Here is a 27,881-nt window from a genome sequence, read left to right on the forward strand (position 1 = left end):
ATGAAATAAACAGGACTGACACTATCGTTGAAAAGCCCCTCAGTTGTGCAGATTCTTTTTATTTCCTTTTACTCTGCCTCCCTCATATCTACTTAATTCCAAACTATCGTTCACTATTGAGTAAGCCAGCAAGTAGATCATTGTATCCTTCATAGGATGTTATTTCTGGAGCTGACAAGCAGTAGAATTTCAATGAGACGATGCATCATTCTTCCCTATGACAGACACTGTCTAGTTCCCAATTGTTAAAGTATTGGCACATATTTAACAGATTAGTGCACAGTTTTCACATTTTGGGAAATGTTAGAATGGCAAATTTTAGTATGTTAATCTTTACAAATGAGAGACATATGTGTTTCACTTTGAAACCTAATAATCCTTCATTTAATTGTTATTTTGATTTGTTTTTATTTTATTAATGGTAAGTTATCTCCAAACTCAAATGCATAATTTATCTTTGAGATTTCTTTATGTTAATGCAATTTGCTTACAATGTCTACACCTCACGCATTGTACAATTCCATGAAAAATCATCCATCTTTATTTTCTTCAGGAGATGTAACAGAACTGGGTCTGAGATTGGTTTCATTCCCCATCTTCCATGATCTCGGTGGTCATTCTCAGACAGATTTTTAAACAATCCTTAAGGATAATATAACTGTAAATACATCAAGCTTTCCAAAGGCATTAACACAAGGTTGCAGTCCCTTTTAGTCTTTGTGTCATTCCCCTTCAAACAATTGTCAATAAAATGAAAAAACTAAACAATGATTCCATTAGACACATAAACATCATAGATTTGTTAGTTCAGTATTTGACGTTATTTGCACTTTTGTTGCAACAAGCTTCAAGGTGACTGTCATTTTCTGTACAATCCTTATCCCCTGACTTTTACTATGCAAATTCCTTAATAACTTATTTTCTTATTTTTCCCTTTCATCGCTTTCCCATCATTTATCCCTTCAACTGTTCACGCATGGCAGGAGGAGTGCTTATTCCTACTCATACTACCTGTAAGTATCAGCTCAAGTAGAAATTTCCCTTCACTAGTCTCCATGCTCTCTTATGCCCAAACAAAGCTGCTTAGAGTAGATAGCTCAATTATTTGCTGAACTTAAAAGATTGTAAATGCATAAGACATTCTTAAAACTGTGTGTTTAGTGTATTCGAATGTTTTAATTTAATTAATTTACAATTGTGGAATGTTTTTTTTGAAGCTAAATAATCCTACCACTGCGATTTCCCACAGGATTTGTGACATAATTGCATAAAATTCAGAGGTTACAGAAAACATGTCACAAACAGCTTTACTTTGAAAAAGAATTAGCCATAAAATGTCACCTGCTGTGCCCACATTTGGGATTTGGAGTTATATTGAACAGTATTTACTTTAGACATCCAAGGATCTTTTTGAAACAACTTTGTGTTTTAAAGCTGTGTACCAAAAAGTACTGAATTTTCAAAACAAATCTTCCTGAAGTAGATGGACTATAATAATCCAGTGGAACTGATGGATTCTTAATGCATAGCCACTATGTAAGGATGATGCAGTGTTTCACAACACTGTTCCATGAACACACTGCCAAATGATGGCTTGTCTTCCAGTATGAGTTCCTCATCATGTGATGAGATGATGGGATAAGATGCAATATTCCTTCACAGGACGAGGCCAGAGGTAAAGTGGCCCAAGGAAGTTGCATACAGTCATGAGTCCTGGAACAGACAGGAATTAGAAAATGCTTAGGAGCTGACCATTTCCTAAAAATTTTTTAACTAGAAAAATGCTGTTCAACAATGTGGCATATGTTAGCATTTAAGAAAACAAATCAACAGGGAAAATAATCTGATTATTCTTACTCATGTAATGTTGTTTTGTTGCCTTTTTGGCATGATCTTAACACAGGTAAAGGTGCTTACATTACACAGATAATGATAGCTGTCGATCATAGATAATGATAGACTAGAATAGAATAATTGTGTGACTTCAGGACATAGCCTGAGCTAATACCAATTATGGCATTTAAACATCTGTGTTTAGCAGAAAACACTGTAGACCAATTGTAAAAAAGATGGTGAACAGTATTTTACAAACATTTGCATTTTACCTCACCACAAAAATCCTAACATTTAATTGTTTGTTGATTTGTTTGAAATTATTTCCATAGTTCTTTCATTAGGACCATGACCCATCTATTTATGTTATTAAAATATGGTTGTGCACACACTTCCTGTTGTTGTCATGATATTTTGTTACACTTTTATAGCAACCAGTGACAGTGCTAAGATAGTACACAACCATTTAGAACAACAATTTTCCTTTGTAAACTCTTGCCTGTGACAGTGTAGGTGCAGGTTGAAATCATTGCAATGACACTTTGAAGAAGCTCTAAACAACTGTCTCCATTTTGTTTGTTTTCTCTCACCATTGCAAGTGATTTTTCTTTTATATATTTTATCCACTTTATAAATAAGTCCACATCCTCAAATTCATTTCATATTAAATTTGAAATCTCCTTAATTATTTTTTTGCTGTGTTTGTTTCTTCCCCGATAAACAAATAAACTGTCACTTCTTGTAGCAGGGCCTCCTGCTCCTTTTAGATAAATATATATTGCTGTGTTTGTTCCAAGAAATTAATGGTGCTGCCTGATCTCCTAGATATAAATATTAAATGTTTTCTGCTGCTCATTTTTCCTTCTACTGCAGTCTGTTCACTGGAGTATAAATAAATGTATTACCCTTCTGTTTGCTAGAATTTAATGGTGCTCTCTGCTCCCTGAGATATAAATAAAAGAAGCCTCGGCTGTTTGCCGAAATTTCCTGCTATTGTCTGCTCACCTAATCTTGGATATTTTACCTTCTTCCCTAAAATCCAATGCTGCTGTCTCTTCAGCTCATAATTAAATATTCCTCACTGCCTGCCTACATAATTTACAGTGAATAATTGAATATCTCACTGGAATGGATGCTGATAGATACTAAGATGGTAACAACAGATTTCTGGAACCCATTCCAGAACACTTAGCGATTGGGATGGCAAAATATACAAATCAGGACAAATGTGGAGCTGGATGAACAGGCCAAGGAGCATCAGAGGAGCTGGAAAGCTGACATTTCAGGTCGAGACCACTTTTCTGAAGAAGGGTCTCGACCCGAAACGTCAGCTTTCCTGCTCCTCTGATGCTCCTTGGCCTGTTCATCCAGCTCCACACCGTGTTATCTCAGGTTCCCCAGCATCGGCAGTTCCTACTATCCCAGGAACAATCACTGTCAGCCAATGACCCACCTTAGATAGGAAATGGCAGAGAACTTCTCGGTTTGATGGCATTACACAAGAAATTATTACCAGTACTGTGGCTAGCTCCTGGATGACCGAGAACTTGGCCAAATGCAGAACTTTAACCAGGGAGCATTCCTTAGGAGGTGAAACCAGAGTTACACACTGTTTTCTAAATGTAAAAATGTTTTATTGCAAGAAGTATTTGGAATGATTAATAAACATGAGCGTCAAATTTTAACAATTTCGAAAAAATTTTCCTGAAAAAGGTTGAACTTTATTTAAACAAGCGAACAAATATGCGGGAACTCCAGTACATCTTAAATATCTGTCTGTCTTTTCACCCACCCTTGTTTCCGAGGCTTGAGCCATGTACATCCAATTAGCTTAAAGAATAAGTATTGAAGTAATTTTCCACTACTTTGTTCAGGGTGGCTCACTAGGAGGCTCTGGCCCTCTTAGCTACTTTCAAACCAGGGCAGAGATAGAAGTCTCAGGGTCTGGTGCTGCCCCTTTCCCGAGTGTCCAACCCTTTAGTACTCCACCTCTGAGCCGAACAAAGTGGACACTCAGGGCCCAGAGCTTCACTTATTGGGACGATTTATCTCCCAGTTCCAAGACCTGTATGGGCATATTAGAAGTTGTTACAGGCTGACAATAAACTTGTCTGGCCATGTTAACAGCATGCTTGTATGGCCAACAAATCCTGCTAGAGGACTTGAACAAAGCTTCTGGCCCAAAGGCATGAACACTATTACTACTCCACAAGGGCTCCTTTTCATCTTGAATGTACATTGGGAAACATCGTTTCGTAAGAAACTGCATTGGCAGACACAGAAATCGTGATGACAGAAGTAATTGGTTCAGAGACAAAGGGAGCCAAAGATCATCCAAGAAAAGTCTGGATAGAGATCAATCAGTCAACTACAAACACTCTGTTATCAAGAGAGAGAAAAATCAGTGAGTACAGAACAATCATCCAGACATTACAGTGACCGAGGAACAGAAATTCACAAGAAAGGAAAAACCGACAAAGAAAGACAGGTAGACACAGAAACAATGAAGGCAGGAAGGTGCAGACATCACAGATGTAACTCATTGGTTAAGAGAAACACAACTGGTTAAAAAGAGACACAGAGACAAATGAGAGACAAATGAGAAAACAAACCTCAAGCTCAATCTTTCAAAAGAATCAACAAAACTAATTATATGTCGATCGACTGGTTTATTTCAATGAATTAACATTTATGATAAAGTGTTTGGCTTCAGGTGAACATGTAAAATGTTAAACATTAATGTCACATTGCATACTTTCTAGGCTGATATCTTAGACCAAAAAGATCACCATTTGTTTATATTTCAAAACCAAATTACTTTTGCACTGGAAATTGTTAGGGAACATATCTTTAGAATCTTTTTCACTGTGCATTGGCATTGCTCTATAATCTGCAGCAACATGGTGTACAGCAACATAACTAAACTACCTGAAATTGTCTGATGACCTTAGGTGAATTGGGCAAATAATCTTTAATGCCCCATGAGTTATACTTGAAAGGAAAAGTTCCAAAGTAAAATCAGCTCAACTATTGCTTTATTTGGCATGTTTCTAACTTATCTGACTGTGGCAGGAGTGTCAAAACAGTACAGAAACTTGACCTTCCAGACCTTGTGTTCTTTCATATGACAGCCACCATTCTGGTGCAGCATTTCATTTTACATGCAAGAACATTGACCAACCCGAGGCTTGACAACATTTCATTTTCCTGTTGGAATGCAAAGGCCCAAGTTGATTGCAAAAAGATACATGCAGAGGTTTCCTGACAGGTACTGCTGGGATTCATACTCCCAAATAGGATGAATGTGCTGTTTGAAGTCTGCATGGAATTCATGTCACTTCATTCTGAAAACTCCAATCTTTTCAGTCCAAAAAGAGAGGTAGCAATGTCAGAGGCCAACCTGAGCTCTTATAATAGGAAAATGAATGAGTTGAAAATGATATATGCTTCTTAAGTCGTTACCATGTGGTTGCTTTGGCTGCATTCTCACTATGACAATGGCATTATTGCAAATTCTTTCCATCCTCATGATACTACAATTGGAATTAAATGTAGTTTGAATTCAGATTCAGATCCTCACTTCATTCGAAGTTGAAACCTACAGGAATTTTAGAGGTGTCTTTACCCTGTTTTACTGGTGAGTTGCACTCTGGTTTTATACTCAGTTTACTCAATTTTTATCTTCAGTTTCAGCTTTAAAGATGAACATATTTCCATCTTAGGCAACCTTGGGCAATTTTTTATTCTTTATTTCTTCATGAGATGAAAGCGTGGATGGCAAGGCCAGCATTTATTGCCCACTCATAATTGCCCTTGACATTTCCTTGAAATCATTTACTGTGAGCTCTGATTAATCAATTCATTGGGCAAAACCCCACATTATTGTGTGTTATTTAAAAAAAGTAGAAATCAGGCAATAATATATTCTGGGCAGAATCTAATAGGGGTCTGAGGGACAATAGCGCAGATTGTGACAGAAGCCAAGAAGTCCAGACAGGCCTTTACACTGGGAGCATCTTAGTCTATCCTAAATGCTTTGAAAAGTGAGGAGGCAAATTTCTTGCTCGTCAGCAATGATGTGTCAATTGAGGTAGACTATTGCTTATTAACAATGTGTTTAACCGCCCTAAATTGTCTTATTAATATTCAGCTTTCTATCACACCAAAATCACCAGACAAGACAGATGTCACGAAAACACAACATAGACATCAGAGTGAGAGACTCCATGGCTCTACAAAAGGAACCTCCATGTTGTGTATGACCAAACAGCATCTCAAGGCATGCTCAATGGGTGCCACCCACATCCTGTCTTGTCTTCTTCCAAAGACACTGGCATCACAACTTTTCCAATCACTACACTTATCATGGCACATCTCCAGTACACATGCAAGTTACTCAGGGTGCACGGATCTGCATTTCCGGTCGTACTGGTAGCTCTCATTGCAAGGCTGCAGGAGGGACACTGTGCATGCAAGGACAGGGACCCAGCTCATGCATTGGACCAGGCTACATCTCAGGCTGCTTGCTGGCTCCCTTCGAGCTCACATGCATCTACATGCATGCTCACACTCTTCCAGCCTTGCCTTGCCATGACTTCGGTGCAGTCACCCAACTCGGCAGTTTGCCTTGCTGAACAGCAGTTCTCAGTCAAAGTGGCGTGCATCTTGTTATCCATTAAACTATCACCTGCACCATGTGACAGTAGCTCACATGGCAATCACACTGCATGGACAGCAAGCAGGCAGCTATGTTTCCAAGTCATGGTGTAGTCGTGCTCATTGAAGTCCATGGAGGCAGCCTTCAGTCATTGGGGTTGACGTACAATAGGCCAAAGGCAGCCTCCTGCACTAATCCAGGTGAATGGCCATGGTCTGCCATCCATTGGAGTGATCTCATTTTGGGGTAAGGGGGTTGGGGGTCGTGTTTCTGCAGTCCTTGAATTGGGTCCTATGTCTCCAGGGTGATAGGGTTAATGTTATTGGGGAAATGGACAACCACCAGCTGGGCACTTCTCATCCAGGACTGTCCAGTTAGATTGCTCAAAGAGATGGGCTATGGAGAGTGCACTAGATCCTTCTGTGGAAATCAAGAGGAAATGGGAGTGGCGGTGGTGAACAAGGGGGCTGCAACTGTAAGGAGGAGACATGTATTATTCATCACAATTTGGGGCTGGGAGCTGGGAAAGAAAGGGGTGGAGTGGACAGCAGTATCTACAGGAGAGGGATATGGTAAAGCATTGATTCAAAGGGGCCCATGGCTTCAAGGGCAGGCCATTAGATGGTCACACCTAGCATGGTCATCTCATATGCCCGATGCTGGTGAACAGGAACAAACTCACATGGACACGTTGGGTCAGGACCTGGGGAGCTGCAAAGCCAATGGGATTTATGGCAAGGGCAATTGGGAAAGGATTTTGGTGGCTCACTGACAAGTAGAAGCAGGGGCAGGAAGCCATTAACATTATCGCTGTCACCTTCCATCACACTAGTAATCGAAAGTGCACAATGGAGAAGAAAGTGATTGTGAAATGGGTGCAATAGGTGTCCTGATCTGTTAGGGATGGAGCTGCAACGTCCTCTGATGTGAAGGTGTTTAAACAGAAAGAACATTACACAGACACATGCGCTGTGCATAACACAGACCTGCACTAATCCTACCTCACCCCCACCTATCCTTCCTAATGCATTGGCTCCACTGTTTGTTATACACCTACCTCCTTGCCCTAGACACCACTGACCTACTCATTCACCCCAAGGCTATTGCCTGCCTAGGCTGGGAAAGAATGGGGATGTTGTAGGAAGAGGGCCAAAGGTGTCAACACCTTATTCTGTACACCTTATTCTTTTTGCTTCCAGACAATGCAACAGATTCTCAATGCAGACATCTATTGTTGGAAATATCAAACATGGCCACGAAGATATATCTCATATTGGAGCAATGACATTGGGGCTACACAGAGTGACAAAGAACTAGCAATAAAGTGCAAGCAACAATCAAAGAACTGTGGATGCTCGAAAACTGAAATAAAAACAGAAATTGCTGGAGAAACTCAGCATGTCTCGCAGCATCTGTGGAGAGAAAGCAGAGTTAACATTTCGGATCCAGTGACCAGTTCTGAAGAAAGGTCCAGATCTGAAACATAAGCTTTTCTGCTCCTCTGATGCTGCCTGGCCTGCTGTGTTCATCCAGCTCCACACCTTGTTACCTTACTTCTTCCTCTTCCTCCTCTTAGTGCACTCCCTGGTTCCTCAGCTTTGATAGAGGGAGCATGATCACCAGTGGGACCAGTTGGCCTTGGAGTTTTGGTGGTGTGACTTCAGGAGCACTTGTGTCTGGATGGTTCAGACATGCCAAAGGTCTTGATGCCAGATGCTAAGTGACTATCCACAGCATGAACTTCCAAGGGGTAGGCAGGGTGCGTGATGGAGATCTTGGCCTGATTGCAGATTTATGTGGTTCCTGGCTGGGTCCCACTGCCCTGTCTCCTTTTGAGGAAGGGGCACTTGGAATGTATGTCAGATTCCCTATCCTCCTGGCACCTTACCTCTGACCCTGAGAGCCAATGGCTGGGGGATGGAGTACAGCAATGTACGCTTCTCTGGCAGCTGAGAAGGTTCTCTAGCAGACCTCTGGGTGCCAGTGGTCTGGCATGTTTCTTCCTCAACCAGGTTGCAGAGCTGTCACAGTGAGCTGCTCACCAGGTTGTGATCCTACACTTTCTAAGACAAAAATCCCCAACAAAGATATCAGTATCTGAGCTGGGGGAGGGTGCAGGAAGCAGCCTTGCTGATGCTTTCTTTGAGGACTCAGTGTTCTCATCTTCAGAGGTGGAGATGTGGCTTATAAGGGAGCTATCCTTTTCACTGCAGAGGTAGTGGACATTAGAAGTGGTGTGCAGTGGATGGTACCAACAATAGGACTACCGTGAGAGTTGCAGTGGAGTGAAGAGTGGTACCTACTGTGCTGGTGGGTTTCTGCATCTGACAGGATTGATTCCGGTCTTCTCCTGTGGGGGCCAGCATTTTCTCCTCGCAGGGGCAGAGGACCCTCATGTTGGGTAACGGTCTAGCCAAGCCCCTTATAGGGGCTGCTTTCTGTTGTAATTTCTTTTTCTGTTTACTAGGGACAAATGTAGATGTCAGTGGCTGCATTCCCTCGAATTTTCTTCCGAGCTGCAAGGCACATGTGTCGCAGTAACTTGTGGAACGGGAAGTCAATGTCACAGTTGGCGCGCTGACACGGATTATTACACATGGAACATCGGAATGGCTGTGCACCCCAGGAGACGTTGATCATTGGCTGGGCCAATTTTTACTACCTATCCCTTCTTGCCCTTAAGAAAATAGTGGTGAGCTACTTTCTTGAACCACTGCAATCCTTTGATGTAGTAGACCCCAAATGCCCCTAGGTAGGGAATTCCAGGATTTTGACCCGGCAACAGTAAAGTATAGGTGATAGTAAGAACAGCCAATGCCGTAGTCTGAGATAACACACTGTGGAGCTGGAGGAACACAGCAGGCCAGACAACATCAGAGGAGCAGGAAAGCTGATATTTCGGGGTGGGACCCTTCTTCTGAAATTAGATGTAATGACGAAATGGTGATGTATTTCCAAGGCAGGATGGTGAGCGGCTTGGAGGGGAACTTGCATTTGATTGGGTGCCCATGTATCTGCTGCACTTTTCTTTCTAGATGGAAGTGGCCATGGGTTTGGAAGGAGCTATCTAAGGATCTTTGGTGAATTTCTGCAGTAGATATACACCCTGCTCTACACGGCAGCATTGGTGGTGGAGGGAGTGGAGGCTTGTGAATGTGGTGTCAATCAAGTGGGCTGCTTTGCCCTGGGTCATGTCGCACTTTGAGTGCTGTTGATAATCCACTCAAGCAGGCAAGTGGGGGACATTTCCATCACATTCCTTATTTGTATAAATGAAGCTCAAGAAAAGCAGTGAGGGGATGGGACAGCTATTAACCGGTGCTAGTGGGAGAAAGGTGGCAGGGTGGCCCCAGTGACTGAGTAAGCTGTTCATGAGGCATGCAGAGTGAGTGGTGTGGGAGATTACAGTGTTGGGGACAGTGAGAGCAAAAATGTTGCAGGCAATAATGAAAGTGACAGAACACAAGTCTTAGTGGGAGGCAGGTGCAACGACAGAGATAGAGTCAGTGACCCAGAGAGAAGAGTGTGGCACTTACCCTGACACAGTGGAGAAGGTCATTGATCTTCTTACAGCACTGCCACCCATTCCTCCATGTCATGAAGATGGCACTGACTTGGTTGACAACCTTGGATCACACTGCCAACCTCTGGTGGCATGCACTCCTTTGCCAGTCCTCTGGAAAGAGGACTCCTCCCTTTAGCACCAGCCCCTCAGTCAGAGCCTCCACATCTTGTTGGAGAATTGTCGTAACATTTCACCGTGTCCAATATCTTTTATAAATCTCCTTGACCAAGTAGGGCAGCTTTGGAATACCAGTGCTTGTTCAGCCTTTTAAAGATGGCTTGGGTGCAATGGATGGATACCTTTTGATGGATATCTCTGTGTGGCATGTCATTCTGGGAATGGCACGCAGTAAGGTAGGAATTAAATCAGAAGTTGTCGATGCTGTATGGGTGGGGGTAGCTTGATTATGAAGTGAATTTGGTAAGATATGGTGAGAAATTTTAATAGGCATCATGGTGGAAATCCCTCCAGGAAATTGAAGGCAATATGTGCTTAGCCAGAAGGAGCATAAGATACAGCCCATAGTGTCAGTTCTCAATGTAAACTTTCCAGGTTGTGATATTATTCCTATGCCACCATGGTGGCACTTCCTTTTTGTACCTTCCTACTTCTTTACTTAGATGGCAGGGAAATTCCAGTGCTTCAATTATCTTGATTTCCCAGCTTCTTAGAATGCTGTGAGTTTTGTGATTGATCAATTGAAGAATTCAACTACAATAATATGAAAAGCCATATTGTATGTCTTTAAAATGGGGACCGAAATATATATGCACAGCTTCATCCAATCATTTCAATACCCACTAACTCTGCTTTCCTGCTTGTAATGCTATGCTTGATAAACTAAACACTTCATATAATTTCCTGGACCATATCATAGTTCGTGACCTTTCAAGTATCAAAAAAACTTCCAGTTTCAAATTGTTCAAATGGGCACTTTGCCTTTATTCCCTGAAGTACTGACTGCATTTTAAAAATGAATCACACTGATCTCTCTTACCTTTATTGTCAGCCCGTCTTCTACAGTTTTCTCCTCATTTTTAAATACACTGTCAAGGATTCCAGCAGGAGGCTGCAGCTGATGCTTACAATCAGCAGCCTCTAGAGTCTCATTATTACAGTGACACAGGCTCCACTGCAATTGGAGCAGGAAGCTGAAGCCTAATTATAGAGTTTTTAATTGATTCAAAGTTTGAAGGCAAACTCTGTAGCAGTGAGTGTATTATTGAACAATAAACTAAGGGATTATCATCGACCAGCTGCCTTTCCAATCACCAATGTATTCTCTGCCCGCTGCTGCATTTAAACATTTCAAGCTGTGATATGAATAGAAGAATTCATTTTGCATTCTTATGCCTGTTACTTTAATGCCAGGTTTTTAAAAAATTTTAGCAGGGTTAACATATCTTTGAAAATAGTTGATAGGGAAACATAAATGCACCAGATTTTTAGCTTTTACTGTTGCCAGTGGTCAGTTCTGACTTGAACATAGAACGTGGAATCCTTACAGTGTGTAAACAGGCTATTCGGCCAATCGAGCCCGCATTGACCCTCCAAAGAGGGTCTGATCCAGACCCACACCCCTGCCCTATTCCTGTAACCCTGCATTTCCCATGTCTAATCCACCCAGCCTGCAAATCTCTGGGCACAACAGGCAATTTAGCAAGGCCAATCCACCTAAGCTGCACATCTTTGGGCCTATATTGTAATACAGGTTGACGAAACAATACTTTCCCCTTGCACAGTGAGAGTTTGGTTTTCTGTTCAATTCTTTCTTGCTCTATAATAGAATATAACAAACTCTGGGAGCTGCTCATGTAAATGATGCCTTTGATTAATTCTGATGGTACACAGCTGGACGATGATTGATTGATTGATTCAGTCTGATGCTCCTGCTGTAAATGCCAGTTTACATCCATCATGGTGATTTGTAGCTATTATATGGCTGCTCAGTAACAGCATTCATCTAAGTGTTTCTGTGAAGCCCTGCCTGCAGGTAAGAAACATTAATTGGTCACAGTATTAAATGCTACTGCAGGAAACTTGTGTCTATTCCTATTTTATTCAATTCAGAACCAGGAGCAGATATATGTGGCTTAAGTTTGTGAAAACAGTAGTTTAATTTGTTGAATATGAAAACAAATGATAAATCTTCCCATACATATTGCTAATGAACTAAATTACACCATTTATGAAGCCTTCACCTTCTTAATTACAATGCAAAATAATATATTCCGATAAGTTACTTGTTTTTGATTTATTTATTCTGCAATAATGATGCTAATTCAACTGTTGTGTAACATATAAACAAATTGCCAAACTAATATATAAATTTAATTTCAAAGAATTTATAATATATGAGAAAGTTATAAAATTGTAACCATCATTACATTGTTTCATATTATTTTTAGTCTATATTCATTTAGATCATTCAAATTATCTTCAGCATCATCCAATCTTCGTGATTGTTTGTAAAAACAGAATAAATAATGCATATAGTTTTGATCTCTGGGGGAACTAAATGTAATATCTCCTAAATGTGTAGATGTCACAAAGCTGGGTGGGAGGGTGAGCTGTGAGAAGGATGCAGCAAGGCTTCAGTGCGATTTTGATAAGTTGAGTGAGGGGAAATTGCATTACACACGCAACATAATGTGGATAAATGTGAGGTTAACAATTTTGGTGCCAAAAACAGGGAGGCAGATCTGATTGGCTATAAGTTGTGAGAGGAGAATGGGCATTGAGAACTGGGTTAATAAAATGTGAGGCTGGATGAACACAGCAGGCCAAGCAGCATCTCAGGAGCACAAAAGCTGACGTTTCGGGCCTGGACCCTTCATCAGAGAGGGGTGAACTGGGTGTCCTCATTCACCAGTTACTGAAGGCAAGCATACTGGAGCAACAGGCGATGAAGGTGGCAAATGGTATGTTGATCTTCAGTGCAAGGATTTCAGTATAGGAGCAAGGACGCCTTGCTGTAATTATGTAGGGCCTTAGTGGAACCACACCTGGAATGTCGTGTGCAGTTGTGGTCTCTTTATCTGAGGAAGGGAGGGTATTTTTGCTGTAGAGGGAGTGCAGTAAAGGTTTACCAAACTGATTCCTGGGAATATGTGACTGACATCTGAGGAGAGAATTCATTGGGATTATATTCACAAGAGTTCAGACAAATGAGGAGAGATCTCATAGAAATCTGTAAAACGCTAACATGCCCAGACAGGGTAGATGCAGGAAGGATGTTCCCAATTACGTGGAAGTCCAGAACCAGGGATAAGGAATAAGCAATTTAGGACTTAGATGAGGAGAAATTTCTTCAGCCAGCGAGTGGTGAGCCAGTGAAATCTGCTACCCTGGAAAGTAGTCAGGGCCAAAAAAGTGTATGATTTCATATAGACTAAAGGGTTATTTGGGATATAGGGAAGAAACAGAAACAGGCAATTGAGTTGGATGATCAGCCATGATCATGATGAATTGCACAGCAGGCTCAAAGTGCTGAATGGTCTAGTCCCTATTCCTACTTTCTATGTTATTTACGTTTACCAAATCAGGCCGTATTATTTCATCACAATACACTTGTATTTTCAACAATTTACATTTCATTGACTCTTTTTTCAGCTTTTTGACTTGCTTAAGTTGGAGTGTATTTTCCATTTCTGCACTTGTGAACTGTTCCTGGTTTCAGCTTCTAACCTTTTCCTTTGTTATCATTGGACTTTTTAGCACCCACATTCACTTTCTTACATCTATGTTACTGAATAATTGTTTTTAATAGGATAACCTCTTAGTGAAGTCCATGGAGGCTCATCAGGGTACACATTTTTTTGAAAAAAGAGACATCATTTTTTATTCTTTGCCATTGCAGTTCTTTAGACCATCTTCCTCAATGATGTGCTCAATGTGCTTACACCCTGCTCTCCACTTCCTGCTCCTTTCTGTCATAGTCAATTGTCCGACTACATCTGTCGCAAAACATGGCGTGAAATCTTTTAAAATTAGTGGAATGGATTCTGCATTATGAAAGTAAATATTCTGTCACCAAACACAAAGTGCAGTTGGTTTACACTCCAATTGTTTTCTAATCCCTTTCCTAGATCAAAACCTTTCCAAGCTTGAACTGATAACAGAGTTAGTTAAAATGTTAGCTGTGTGAACGAACAGCCTGAACATTTGCAATATTAATTATAAAAGGCTTTTTGTAAAAGGTAAGACAATGCAATCCACATGACATTATGGCACAAGATTTGCTGGATTGCACTGAAAATTCTTGCTGTTCTGCTCTGGTCCTGTTGAAAGGAACTTAGAGCAAACTTTCCCATTGAACTGTATTACTTACTCTAGGCATTAAAAACCTGCCTGAAACACACATAGCTACCATGACCTCAGTAGGATTAATGGCAAGTTTCTCCATTCTGTGTCACATATGGATCCCCTTCCAACTGTTACCCCTTTTCCAACATCATGTGGACCAGCGCTTTGGAAAGGCTATTGCAGTTGAGTAGCCCTCTTGAATCCATAGAGGTTGGGGGTGGATAGCAGGCATCTGAAAGTTTTCAGGTGTAATCAGATTAATAGCATATAAACACATTAGTTGAATTCGGGCCTGAGTAAGAAAAAAACTAACTAAAAACTATTATTAAATTTCACTTATGCCAAGAGTGACGGACTTGAGGCTTTCGTGAATCTGTCTTGGAGTGATATACACACCAGCTTAAAAATAACGTGGATGCAAAAAGCTGTCACAAGTGACATTTTTTGCAACAGGAGATGGAAACCATGTAACAGAATGACTGACAGAGGTTTCAGAGAGTGCATTTTGAGAGCTGTTCAAATAAATAAGAAGATTTGCATGGTCTTACATAAAGCCAGTCTAAATTAGTTATACACACATTTCCTCGCAAAGAAAGGGGCACAACATATTTAATTTGTTCCAGAATTTCATGGAAGCTCTAGACCATATGTTTCGAACAATTTATTATGTTGTTTTCCGATCCCTTTGCATCATTTTGCATAATTACTTTTTTACACTGAAACTGTAAAATTTGGGATAATTGCTGAGTTACAGACTTCAAATATTCAATGGAATATAATTAAAGGTAATTTATCCATCACATAATATATGTTTATGTAATTAGCTCTGAATTATTAAGCATCTGACCATTGGGATCTTCTGTAACAGGTGGAAATATCAATAGTCACTGTATTAAACAAATCATTATGAAAACAGGAAGGAAAGTGAACTCAAACTGTAGAATTAATATCATGAACACTAAAATAGTTACAAAAATTCCTGAGCCTACCATTTTATCAGAATATCCATTAAAACAGCAGGCAAAGAAATATAATCTGAAGGAAATAATTATTTTTTCATGCCATACATTTCCCTGTAAATAATGGATAATATAAAGCTTTAAGTTTTCATTACAATTTGTCATTTCAATTCATTTTTGTTTTGCTATTTGAAAAGCACATTGAATGTTTGCTTAAAAATAAAAATCTTAGAGACTAAACCAAAAGAAAAGTCCTTTTTTCAAAAATGTTCACATTCATGTTGCCATGGTCAGCCATTCTTTATTTCCTGCTCAGTAGATGCAATGCTAAGATCCCTTTTTAACTCGGATTCTTCCACCACCATTGATATTTTGCAGCTTCCCATTACTATGTACAAAATGCGGAGGAATGGAATTGTGGGAGATATAGCAGTTTGGATTGGAAATTGGCTGGCTGAAAGAAGACAGAGGGTGGTAGTTGATGGGAAATATTCATCCTGGAGACCAGTTACTAGTGGTGTATCGCAAGGGTCGGTGTTGGGTCCACTGCTGTTTGTCATTTTTATAAATGACCTAGATGAGGGCGTAGAAGGCTGGGTTAGTAAATTTGCAGACGACACTAAGGTCGGTGGAGTTGTGGATAGTGACGAAGGATGCTGTAGGTTGCAGACAGACATAGATAAGCTGCAGAGCTGGGCTGAGAGGTGGCAAATGGAGTTTAATGCGGACAAGTGTGAGGTGATGCACTTTGGTATGAGTAACTGGAATGCAAAGTACTGGGCTAATGGTAAGATTCTTGGTAGTGTAGATGAGCAGAGAGATCTCGGTGTCCATGTACACAGATCATTGAAAGTTGCCACCCAGGTTGACAGGCCTGTTAAGAAGGCATACAGTGTTTTAGCTTTTATTAATAGAGGGATCGAGTTCCGGAACCAAGAGGTTATGGTGAAGCTGTACAAAACTCTGGTGCAGCCGCACTTGGAGTATTGCGTACAGTTCTGGTCACCACATTATAGGAAGGATGTGGAAGCTTTGGAAAGGGTGCAGAGGAGATTTACTAGGATGTTGCCTGGTATGGTGCAAAGGTCTTACGAGAAAGGCTGAGGGCCTTGAGTCTGTTTTCATTGGAGAGAAGAAGGTTGAGAGGTGACTTAATTGAAACATATAAAATAATCAGAGGGTTAGATAGGGTGGATTCTCCATTTCCAACTCATTGTGGAAATCACCAGGCTTTGGATAGCTTCTGTCTCGGGGAGGTTTAGAAGCTGAAAGCTTGGAACTATATTGTTTGCAGAATGTATGCAATCCACATGTCAACAAATAGAGCATGATGGATTGACAGTAGATGTTGGAACCGATATTTCAGATGAGTCTTTCAAGTGATAGCATACGTATGAGGTAGGTGCATTCAGAGATACTGCTGTACAATGATAGTCCCCAGTTAAATCACTTTAAAAAAAGTAAGTTGGAACAAAATGCTGCATGTTGTAATTCAAATCCCATTTTTTATTAATTGTAAGTAACTCCTTAATTTTGTATGGTTTCATCAAGTCGTTAGAACTCTCAAAGCATTATGCAGTTAGCTGTGTGAAATTAGGGGTATAGAAGTTGAATTCAGCCCCAGTCACACCTGCCTGCACTTGGTATGTGCCTTTGGTCAAAATGCCTTCTCCCCCATGCCACAAGCAGGAATTCAGGGGCAAGAACCTCTCCTGTGGAATCTGGGCACAGCTTGACCTTTAAAATGCTGCATCATTTTAATTGACTTGAACACAAAAAGACTTCAGGAAAAGTGTTTCATTCAGGTCATCCATAGTTGCCAAAATATTTCACCCCTCCTCTCAAGGCCAAATTCTTCATGGGAGTTATATCAAAACACTAAAATTAAGTTGTCCTGGAAAAATTGATCAATCAAAGCAACCCTCTGTCAAAATAGAAAATCTACATGGACCAACAAGCCATGGCAAGAATCAGATGAGAAGTCCAGGAAGCTTATCTTGATATCAGAAGCATTGTACACCATTATTATACTTTGAACAAGTGGAGTGGTATGTTTCTGGCTTGGCAGTGCCAAGATGGTAATGAAAGGGAATTAAAGCTTGTTACATTGCTTTATTGATGGTTCAACTCACCTCAAACATGCCCAACAAGATGGAGGTCAAGAATACAAAACATGGAAATCAGAAGGTGTACCTGGTGACTTCAGCTCACCACTTGCTCCACAGGACCTCCATGTTACTTGGGACCAAACACCATCTCAGGACGCAATGCACGGGGAACCAGCTACATGCATTCCTTGTCTATAGACATTGGTATCCTGTATTTGTCACTTCCTCACAAGCATCTTTCACCATTGTAACCTCTCTGATACTCTTGTATGCCGCTCAGGATGTAAAGATTTGCATTGTAGGCTGCATCAGAAACTGGCATTAAAAAGGCTGTGGCAGGAGACCAGTGTAAGCAGGGACAGGCACCCAGCTCTCAGATTGGACGAGGCTGCATCTCAGGACTGCCCACTTGTTCTCTTAAAGCTCACTCACATCCTGTGTACCCTTTTACCTGTACAATCCACATCTTGCCTTGCCATGCCATGCCAATTAGCAGAATCAAGGGGACATATATTTTGCTGTATGGCAGTGTGCTATATCAGTTTCACACCTGGACTTGCATGGCCAACACACTGTGTACACACTGTGTACAGCAAGCAAACTGCCATGACTCAGAGTCTTCAAGGTGTAGTCCTCATCAAAGTCCATGGAGGCCCCATGCAGTCAGGGAGTTCCAGCACCGTAAGTCAACCTCCCATTCTAGCCTAGGGATTGGCCAGGGGCAGGCATCTGGTCAGTGTGTTCTCAGTCAGAGGGTCCATGCCTGTGCAATCCAATCAGTCCAGCAGCTTCAGGGACTAGGGCTAATGTGGTCCGGGAGATGTACAGGCGTGGTAAGAAGGGGCTGGAGTTGGACGTGAGAGGCACCATCAGGGTGGAGTAGGTAGTTAATGAAGCACATTTGATAAGATAAAGCGGGAAATTTTAATGAGTGTCATGACAGGAAATCCTCTGAAAAACTCAATATCACTTGCATTGAGCCAAAGAAACAAATTTTTCAACTTATAGTGTTGAATTTGAGATAAAGAAGATGTCAGTTCATTCTGAAAGCAAACAGTTGGTTAAATGGTAATGTATTAGATGCAGTGAAAAAGCTGTTCTTAATCTAATCACATACTGACCTTCATTAAATGAAGCTTCTGCCATGTTTCCTAGAATTTCAAAATATTTTGACATGTGTAAAAGTAGCTGTCTAAATTATCTCATTAAAACTTATAAAATAAAAATATGTTAATTTGAACTGGCCATACACTTGTCTTGACTTTCATTACATGCAATATGGCCATACGACACATCATCAAAACACAAGGAGAATTTACAATAGGGATTGTGTGCAGTTTGTGACTAATGCTGTTTTACTGAAGAAGTTTAATGAGGTTAAAAAAATAGTTACTAGTGAAACATTTTAAGGGCATACAGTCATGGAAGACCAAGCAATGGCTGATTCATTTAATTAATTTTTTGCATTAATTTTCACAAGAGAAATGTAAGGAAGTTCCATATCCTATACATAAGAAGGCTGAGGCTGAGGTTCAAGTAGATGTGCTAACTGAATGTAGTGGTCGGGAAAGAAAGAAAGAAGAAAATTGAGAAACCAATGGTTGATGAGACTAGCCTGCAATTACTTTATCCTTGAGAATTGTTGAAAAATAAGGAACTAGGTTGGCAGGAGATTGACACAACCAGTTTGCAGCTCTTTACTGACAATGAATATAACTGTTAATTGTGAACCACTAATGTGAGACTGATTTTTATGAAAAAATGTAGACAAGACATGAATTGTAAATAACTATGCTTAACTTCAGAAGTTTAGGAGCTGTTTGAGAGCTTTTCGCAAAGTACAGTCAATGATTCTCTTTTGAAAATATCGTCGGTTTTGTTATAACATGATGGATGTGTTCCTGTGCAATGTCGCGTTATAGAAAATCACGCTATCGAAATAACGGGGCCCGTGGGAAAAGTGGGGTCAGGGGGAGGCTACCGAAAGAATATCACTCAAAATTGCTCAAAAATCACTCAAAAGCCTGACACACAGGATCGCACAGTTTGAATAAATGTTTAATTCATAACTAACAATAAAAGTAAATTTAACACTTTACCTTGAAAAAGTGTCAAGATGATTTGATGGGGTGGAGGTTATACTGTACCTCCCACAGAAGGCACTTCACAGCAAAGCCAGCAAACTGATCATGTGATGCCAGCGTGGAAACTCTTTTGGCACTAACATTGTACACATTCACGGCAAAGCCCATGAAACAATTGTATGATGTCAGCGCGTACTTCTCCATGCACTGATGGAATCATGATATAGCCAACATAAGTTTGTGTTTTAGAAATAGCATTCCCCCATTCATCAGTCACATTACAGCCAATTTGCTTTGCCGGAACATACCTGATGGCAGAACTTAATGTGCAGATCATCACTACCAATTAAGTCTGGCTTTGGAAGCTAATGATTATGCCTGACAAGCTTGGGAAAAAAAGAAGATTTACACTTAGACTTTTTCAAATAATGAAGCGCTTTTTGAGTATAGTCACTAGTGTGATATAGAAACACCGCGGACAATTTACACAGAGTCTACTTCCACAATTGGCAATTTGATAACGTCAGATATCCTGGTTTAATAATTGTGGTTCCATGGCTGATATGACCAGGACACTGCAAAATAACAGATAAGAACTGCAAGAACTGCGGATGCTGTAAATTGGGAATAAAAACAGAAGTTGCTGTAAAAGCTCAGCAGGTCTGGCAGCATCTGTGAAGAAAAAGTCAGAGTTAATGTTTTGGGTCCAGTGACCCTTCCTCAGAACTGATGGTGGCTAGGAAAACGTCAGTTCTTTTTCGAATAGATACCTATTCAAAATGTGAGCATTTTTTGTCAAGCGGAGGGGACAGTCAGGGTTTCAGTTTAACATCTCATTCAAAAGACAATACCTCAGAAACCAGCACTACTTCAGAAATACACTGCAGTGAAAGCCAAGATATTTGTGCTCAAGTCTTTAAATAAGAATTTGAAGAATTGTCACTGCCAGAGAACAATGAATATTCTACTTCTGGTATTAAATACAAATACAAAATGTTTTAAAGAAAAGGTAACAATCTTAGCATTCACTCATTTTGTGCTTATTTGGGTGCTGCCAGCCTCAGTCTATTTCACATTACTGACATAGTGCACACTCACTGACCTATGGGATGCCAGCTACTGTATGGGCCACATTGCTGCCTTAGCTCTCAGGACCTTCTGTGCTAAGTTACAGCTTGCCAGCCTTAATGGCTTGAATTGGGCTTTAGCAGAAAGGGAGAGATGGGCATCCTGTAATGGTCAGGACCACTGAACAGTCAAGGAGGTAGACATGTTGCTGTGTGTCACCATCTTCTGTCAACATTATACCTACAGCAAATGTGCTTCATAAGCTTCCAGTGAAGGGCCATGAGTGAAAACAAAGCAGTGAAAGGAGACAATTTTCAGTCAGTAATTGCTGCTTCAATCAGGCAAGCGTCTAGCTCGATTTCAGTTAGTTATCCATAGTCATCAGGAATTTGTTCCTACCAGAGTCTGGGACCTGTGTCCTTCAGGTCAAATGGAACCAGTTCAGAGATTGTACAATGGCCATTTGGAGAGCTATGGAAACATTACTCCAAGGGATGGCCCAGGGAAGATGGTGGTGCTTACCCTGGATCATTGACCTCCTCCCAGTGGTGTTAGGTGTCCCATTTCATCCAGCATACAGTAAGGAACTGGTCTACAATTTGGTAGCCTGTGATGGTCGGTAGGAAAAAGGGCTGTACTACTGCACTGTCATCAGCATCTCCTGTTCCCTGTCTGCAAGGCAGGGAGTGAGCTTTCCTTTCTGCTGACCGCCTAATTACTAAAATCAAATAAAATAAGAGGTAGAGCGGGGCGTTATATATAAATATTTTTCTGGACTAAACAGCAACTAAAAGGTGAAAATGGCTATCAGGGGCATCTACCTGTGACATATGGCAACTCCAGGAGAGTTCAACTGTCCTGGATGGTTTCATTTGCAGGAAGTATGTACAGCCACAGCTCTGAGCAGATTGCTTTTATTGACTGCATTAGCAGATGGACACACATAAGAGCATGCTGGAGGCCGAAAGGGCCGTAGACAGGAGTTTCAGGGGAGTGACCACACCCAAAGTTGAGGCAGATAGATGGGTGATGGTCACAAGGGACAGGCAGTCAGTGCAGGAGACCCTGTGGTTGCTCCCTCTTGAAAAAATATACTATTTTAAGGATAGTAGGAACTGCAGATGCTGGAGAATCTGAGATAACAAGGTGTAGAGCTGGATGAACACAGCAGCCCAAGCAGCATCACAGGAGCAGGAAGGCTGACGTTTCAGGCATAGACCCTTCTTCAGAAGGCCTGCTGTGTTCACCCAGCTCTACATTTTGTTTTACCATTTTAGGTCCTGATGGGGGGACAGCCTATTAGGGGATGACAACTGAACAATGGCACCACACTAGCCCTGTTGTACATCAGGGTGGGTCAAAGACCAATCAAACAGTAGGAGTTGGGGGCTGAATAGTTAGAGGCACAGATAAGTGTTTCTATGGCTGCATATGAGACTCCAGGATAGTGTGTTGCCTCCCTGGTGCCAGGGTCAAGAGTATCTCCAAGCATGCTCAGGACATACCGAAGGGGCCTGGTGAACAGCCAGAGGTTGTGGCACACATTTGTACCAATGACATAAACTGGAAGAGAGTTTATACTTGGAGAATTCAGGGAGTTAGTCCATAGGTTGAAAAGTAGGTCTTCCGCGGTTGTAATCTCAGGATTACTCCCCGTGCCATATAGTAGGAAGGTAACAAATAGGGAGATAGTACAGCTTAACACATGGCTAAAGTGCTGGTTGCGGGGGGACAATTTCAGGTTTTTGGATCATTGGGATCTCTTCTAAGGCAGGTGGGACCTGTTCAAAAAAGATGGATTGCATTTTAACTGGAGTGGCCTCAACATCCTGGTGGGGAAGTGTGCTAGCGCTACTCGACTGGATTTAAACAAATTAGGCAGGAGGGCAGGAACCAAAGCAAGAGGTTGGAAAGTGAGCAGAAGGTAGAGGTTAAGAGAATAAACAGGCAGCATCAGGGAAGTAGTCGTAAAGAATCAAAATGCGAGTTGGAAGTTGGATTAACTGATAGAGGTTAGTCTCAGTGTTGTAAGGAATAATAAAATAAAGATGAAGAGTGTGAAAAGCGTTCTGCAGATGAAAATATTAAAAGAGAAAGACAAAACAATATAAATTATTGAACAACCTTGCACCTAAATGCATGCAATATTCAGAAAAAAGTTAATGAGATGGTGGGTATTACTGAAACGTGGTTACAGGAAGATCAGGACTGGGAGCTAAATGTCCAGGAGTATTTAGTATTCTGAAAGAATAGACAAGAAGGAGCATGAAATGGAGTTGCTTTGTTGGTTAAAGATGAGATCAAAGCTGTATTTAAAAAATGATATTGACACTATGGACCAAAATATTGAATCAGTCAGGGTGGAAATAAAAAGCAAGAGAAGGAACCCCATGATAGGAGTAATTTACAGGCCCCCAAACAGTACTGCTGAAGTAGGGCATCATATAAACCAACAGCCTAGTCACATAACTGATGAGATGAAGAGCAAAAGATTGTGAGAGAAAGGTTGCTCTGAGCTATGCTGGACTGAGTGCTATGAAACTGTTATAAACACTTGAAATGAAAACGGAGGAATTCCACCCAGAGACAGAAGGAGGAGGCTTACCAACATGCTGCTTGGTTGGAGGGTCACTAAGAAAGTTTGGATCGGCTGATATTGTTTTCCAAGGAGCAGCAAAGATTGAGAGATTTGTCAGAGGTGTATGAGATTAAGGCACATCGGTGAGATGTATAGGAAGGTACTTGGTCCATTGGTACTAGGTTTAATAACCAGGGGTCATACATTTAAAGTAAGAGATAGAAAGCTACGACAAGAATTGAGCAGAAAGTTTTCACCCAAAGGGCAATGGGAGTCTGTAACCCACTACCTGCAGGGCTGATTGAGTTAGGAGCTCTTGAAACATTTAAGCAGAGTTTAGATGTTCACTTGTGTACTTAAAGCCTCCAGAGCTACGGGTCAAGAGCTGGAAAATGGGATCAGTATTGTGAGATCTTGAGTATGATGATAAATGAGCATCAGTCTCTTAGTACGGTGACTTGAAAAGCTCCTCAGAACCCATGCTGTGTTCTCAAGAATCATTCTGAGGACACTGTAAGTACCTAATTACATTCGCAATATTCACTAAATTGTGCAGTTTGACAAAATGATATATATAGAAGCAATTGTAGCCATTCAGAAAAACTTATTGGTATTGACTATCTGAAGTGAAAATACAATCTACTGTGAACATGATTACTACAATGTACTTAGGTGTGAAGCCAGTTTCTCATGGATTCACATTGGATTCAACCAGTTATATAGAAATGTGTGAGATAGAACAAGGTTAAGGCCAGTAAGTCATGTAAGTATTAAGGTGCATCAAGAGAAGTCTGGAACATAAGTTGAAACAAGTTAGTTACCTCATATCCCTAGTTTTTAAAAGCAAACTTAAAATTCACCAATGGCCATAATTTGTGCTAGCTGGAGTTCTCACTGCTATGCGTAAAAGAAGCCTAGCCTGATACCCCAAACTACACAGTGTATTTGAAAGTATTCTATGACTGCAAATTGCTTTGAGAGATCCTGAAGTCATAAAAGTTGCTACATGAATGCAATTAATTTTTAAACTATTTTTATATAATGGCTACATGCATTTGAATATGCACTTAGATATTCATACGCAAGTAATTTTAAATAAATGAAAATCTTTGGTTCATGTGATTAACAATATATAGGAATATAGCCATTATAGGAACAAAGGGGGGAATATGTTGATGAATATGTGAAATTTCTGATCACAAGACAAGTGTCACTTTATATTGGCATAACTGTAAACTGACAAAATTTTCAGTCATATTAAGATCAACGTGTGTCATAAAATGATCAATATTAAAAGAAGTAAGTGTTTGCTTTGGCAGTAGCATGAAAATCAGAACTCATTGCTCTTGAATATTATTTACATGAAATATTCTTGACTGCTGCGTCTGGCATTTTTTGATGATACTACCATATTTTTATTCAAATGGCCACAGCATTGCCCTCCAAGCATATTTCTTTTCCCTTTCATTTTTTTTACAGCCAGAAAGTCAGTGCCCCCAAGTGGATCAATGTTAAATAATTGAACGTACACATTTACACTGTACAGGCAGAGTCATTTTAGTTTAATCCATGGGCTACTGCTGCCTATGTCACACTGTGTGTGTTTACACGTTCAAGAGAAATAATGGAAGACAGCTGGAGAGCAGATTAAAGAGTTTCTTTTAAAATTAAAGCACAAAGAAATGTTGTGTGTGCAACCTGGAAGCAAAATGGCAGACAGCTTTGCTAGTCTTTTATAGAACCCTTTTGTTTCAGTGAATCAAAAGTTCAAAGGGAGGTTAACATATTATTGTCTGATCAGTCAAGTTAAAAATCTTCCTCACGTTTTCTCAAAGATAAGGTTACCAAGGTAGATATTCGCGTGAGAACTGCTGAATGATTTAATAATACTTTACCAGTATAATGGCTGTTGGTTTACTGCGCTTTTTACTGATAACCACAAATGGTGCACATGTATCGGAGCAGAAGACGGGATGGAAACAGCTGCAGGGCTGTAGTGAAGTGACAGCATTTCCATGTTAAAATGGTGCAAAAAAGTGGCTGAAGAATGCAATTGTATTCCCCATCTTTAAAAAATTATTACCGTGCCTGAATAAAATCTACGCATTTCTAAAGGGTTAGAGAGGGCAATTTAATTTTTCCCATTTAAACTGCATCACAGTTTGAAACAACTATATTATTAATGCATGATGTCTGCATACAGATGGGCAACTTACAAACATAATCCAGAAGAATGTGATTTTCTGGTGTCCCTTTTGGAAGCAAAGAATTTTTTAATTGCACATCTCTGTGAAAAATAGAAAAAAATAATGTGAAGTGTATTTATAGAAATTTAGCTATTCATGCTTTTTGAATATGAGTTCAGATTCAACACTTGGATGGTTTGTAATAGAATAGTCAACATCGGAATGTCAGTTCTACATAATTAGTTCTGATGTCTTTAAACAAAAAAAAGTAGCTGCAGTTTCAGATATAAAGGATGCTTGTCAATGAACTGAGATTTTCTTTCCTCATGTGCTGACATCCCTTTCATCACCAAAAATTGTTTGATAAGATGGTTGTTTGATAAAGTTAAATTCAAAGTACTAAACTGTCTTTATCTTTCTGAAAACATTAAAGGAAACTAGCAAAGAAGCAGAAGGAAACACAGAACAGCACCCAGCGAGAGATGGAACCTGTGGTAACAACAACAGACAAGAGTTGTAACAAACAGAGATCAGCTCCAAGAGATGAAACATGTAAGTCCTAACATGAGCGTCAGTTCTGAGGGATTGAATTTTCATCAGTCCGTGATAAAAAGAAATTGGGAAGATTTTGAGGTCAGACTATTAACTCTCTGTGAATTTGACTCAGTTTTTTGCTTCATGGACTGAGTGAAATAACCTGATTAAGCCTATTTTTCTTTAAAAATGTCACAATCCTATACACCAAATTAATTTCTCATCAGTTTATTTTAAATTGACATGTAAGATATGGTGAAAAGCAAGCAATTTTTCTCCAGGATAAAGCACGATATTAGCTTCTTCTGCCATGGCACTGAAGGGATTAAAAACAGTTCAATGTATATTTTGATACAGATATTACGGATATTATTTATTTCATCTCAACTGTGTCTTTGCAGGAACATCAAGGTATTCAATTCAAATAAAAACATCTTGCGGTATTTGTTCAAACGTATTGGATTTGTGATTTTTTGAAATTAAAACTGCTACTTAAAATTGCTTGGGGTTTGGTTATTTTCTGGAGGGCATTTCTTAGCCTGGTGGGTCAAAACAAATAAGAACGGCTTTATGATACGACATTCAAGTTTAGCTCAGCTTTTGTGATTATCTAATTATTTTGTACTTTTTGATGTATCTAAGCTTAAAGATGACTGCAAGCAGCAGTGCATCATATCAGCAAATCTCACTGTTTAATAAATATATCTGTAAAATAAAGACAGCCTACTACGTTATTCTGCCACATTCTAAAGGACATTGGAGATTGTACAAGCAAAACGTTTAAAAACATGAGCAGGCCATTCAGTAAGTTTGGGGCTTAGTTGATTGTGGCTGCAGCTTCACATTCTGATCTACCTCTGATAAATGCTGACTCCCTTGTTGGGCTGCTGCCTTAAAAACATTCCAGAGTCCAGTATTTCTGATTTTTGGGAAAAAGTTCCAAAGACTCATCACCATCTGAAAATGAAAAGAAGTTCTCTTCATTTCCATCTTAAATGCGAAACCCCTTATTTTCAAACTGTGCCCCTGTTTGTAGTCCCTCCCACTAGAGGAATTATCTTGTAGCATCCATCTTATTAAGTTCCCTTAGTATCAGGTCTCACTGTGAAATTAAGTCCTACCATCCCTGGAGTCAGTACAAAAACAAAAGAAAAGTATGTTATTGAAGTAGACGAAGTTCCCAGTTTATCTGCCGGCTAGACCCAGGTTAACAAAAAACATGCAACAGTTTCAGTAATTAAGAAACAATATTTATTACAAATAGATTCTAATCACAGGAAAACAAGAATAAAGTGTTGACATATAACTCAACTCGTTACAACTCTATTTCCTATATGCATACATAGACAGAGACAGACAAAATCATTGGTGTTAAGAATGGAGAAAAAAAAGAACTGGGGAAACAGTTCAATAGCATCAACCTCAAAATTTATTGGGGTGTACCTTTAATTCTTTGATCTTTTCCTTTATATTCTCTCATTTCTTTACAGGAGGCACAGAGTGACTGGTTAACACATTATGTAGTCTCTGACTTCTTGGTTAAAAGCAACAGCCTTCAGCAACTGTTCTGAAGAAGAGTCACTGGACTTAATATGTTATCTCTGCTTTCTCTCCACAGATGCTCCCAGGCCTGTTGAGATTTTCCAGCAGTTTTTGATTTTGTTTCTGATTTCTGGTATTCGCAGTTCTTTGGGTTTTTTTTTTTGCTTAGCTTTCATCAACTGGTGGGAGAAAATAAATTGACATTCTTCAATCTTCATGAATTTTACTGGAGAGAGAAATGACCCTCTACCCTTACAGCAGTCCAAAGGCTTCAGCCAATGTAGCTAACAAACACAAGCTGCTCAGCAACCCAGGAACCAATCAGAAATTGTCAGGCTGAACATTTTCACACAGAGGCTGGTGCATATATGGAAAAAGCTGCCAGGGGAAGAGGTGGAGGCAGGTACATTACAACATTTAGAGGGATATGGGCCAAATGCAGGCAAATGGGCCTTGTTCGGT

At 40.2% G+C, this 27,881-nt stretch overlaps 1 protein-coding gene across 7 annotated transcripts in view; it reads left to right on the top strand.

Moving 5' to 3' along the window:
• LOC125461272 (receptor-type tyrosine-protein phosphatase T) overlaps positions 1-27,881 on the top strand; it is a 1,279,761-nt gene that overhangs the window by 1,067,143 nt on the left and 184,737 nt on the right. For 5 of the 7 annotated variants that reach the window (XM_048549829.2, XM_048549830.2, XM_048549833.2 and 2 more), the window contains 2 exons: positions 984-1,013; positions 25,777-25,895. In XM_048549829.2, coding sequence (XP_048405786.1) covers positions 984-1,013; positions 25,777-25,895 — 149 coding nt within the window. The remainder of the gene's footprint in view (positions 1-983; positions 1,014-25,776; positions 25,896-27,881) is intronic. The other 2 variants (XM_048549831.2, XM_048549834.2) reach the window with 1 other exon arrangement.

The sequence above is a fragment of the Stegostoma tigrinum genome, chromosome 19, assembly GCF_030684315.1.
Source record: "Stegostoma tigrinum isolate sSteTig4 chromosome 19, sSteTig4.hap1, whole genome shotgun sequence".
Lineage (NCBI taxonomy): Eukaryota > Metazoa > Chordata > Chondrichthyes > Orectolobiformes > Stegostomatidae > Stegostoma > Stegostoma tigrinum.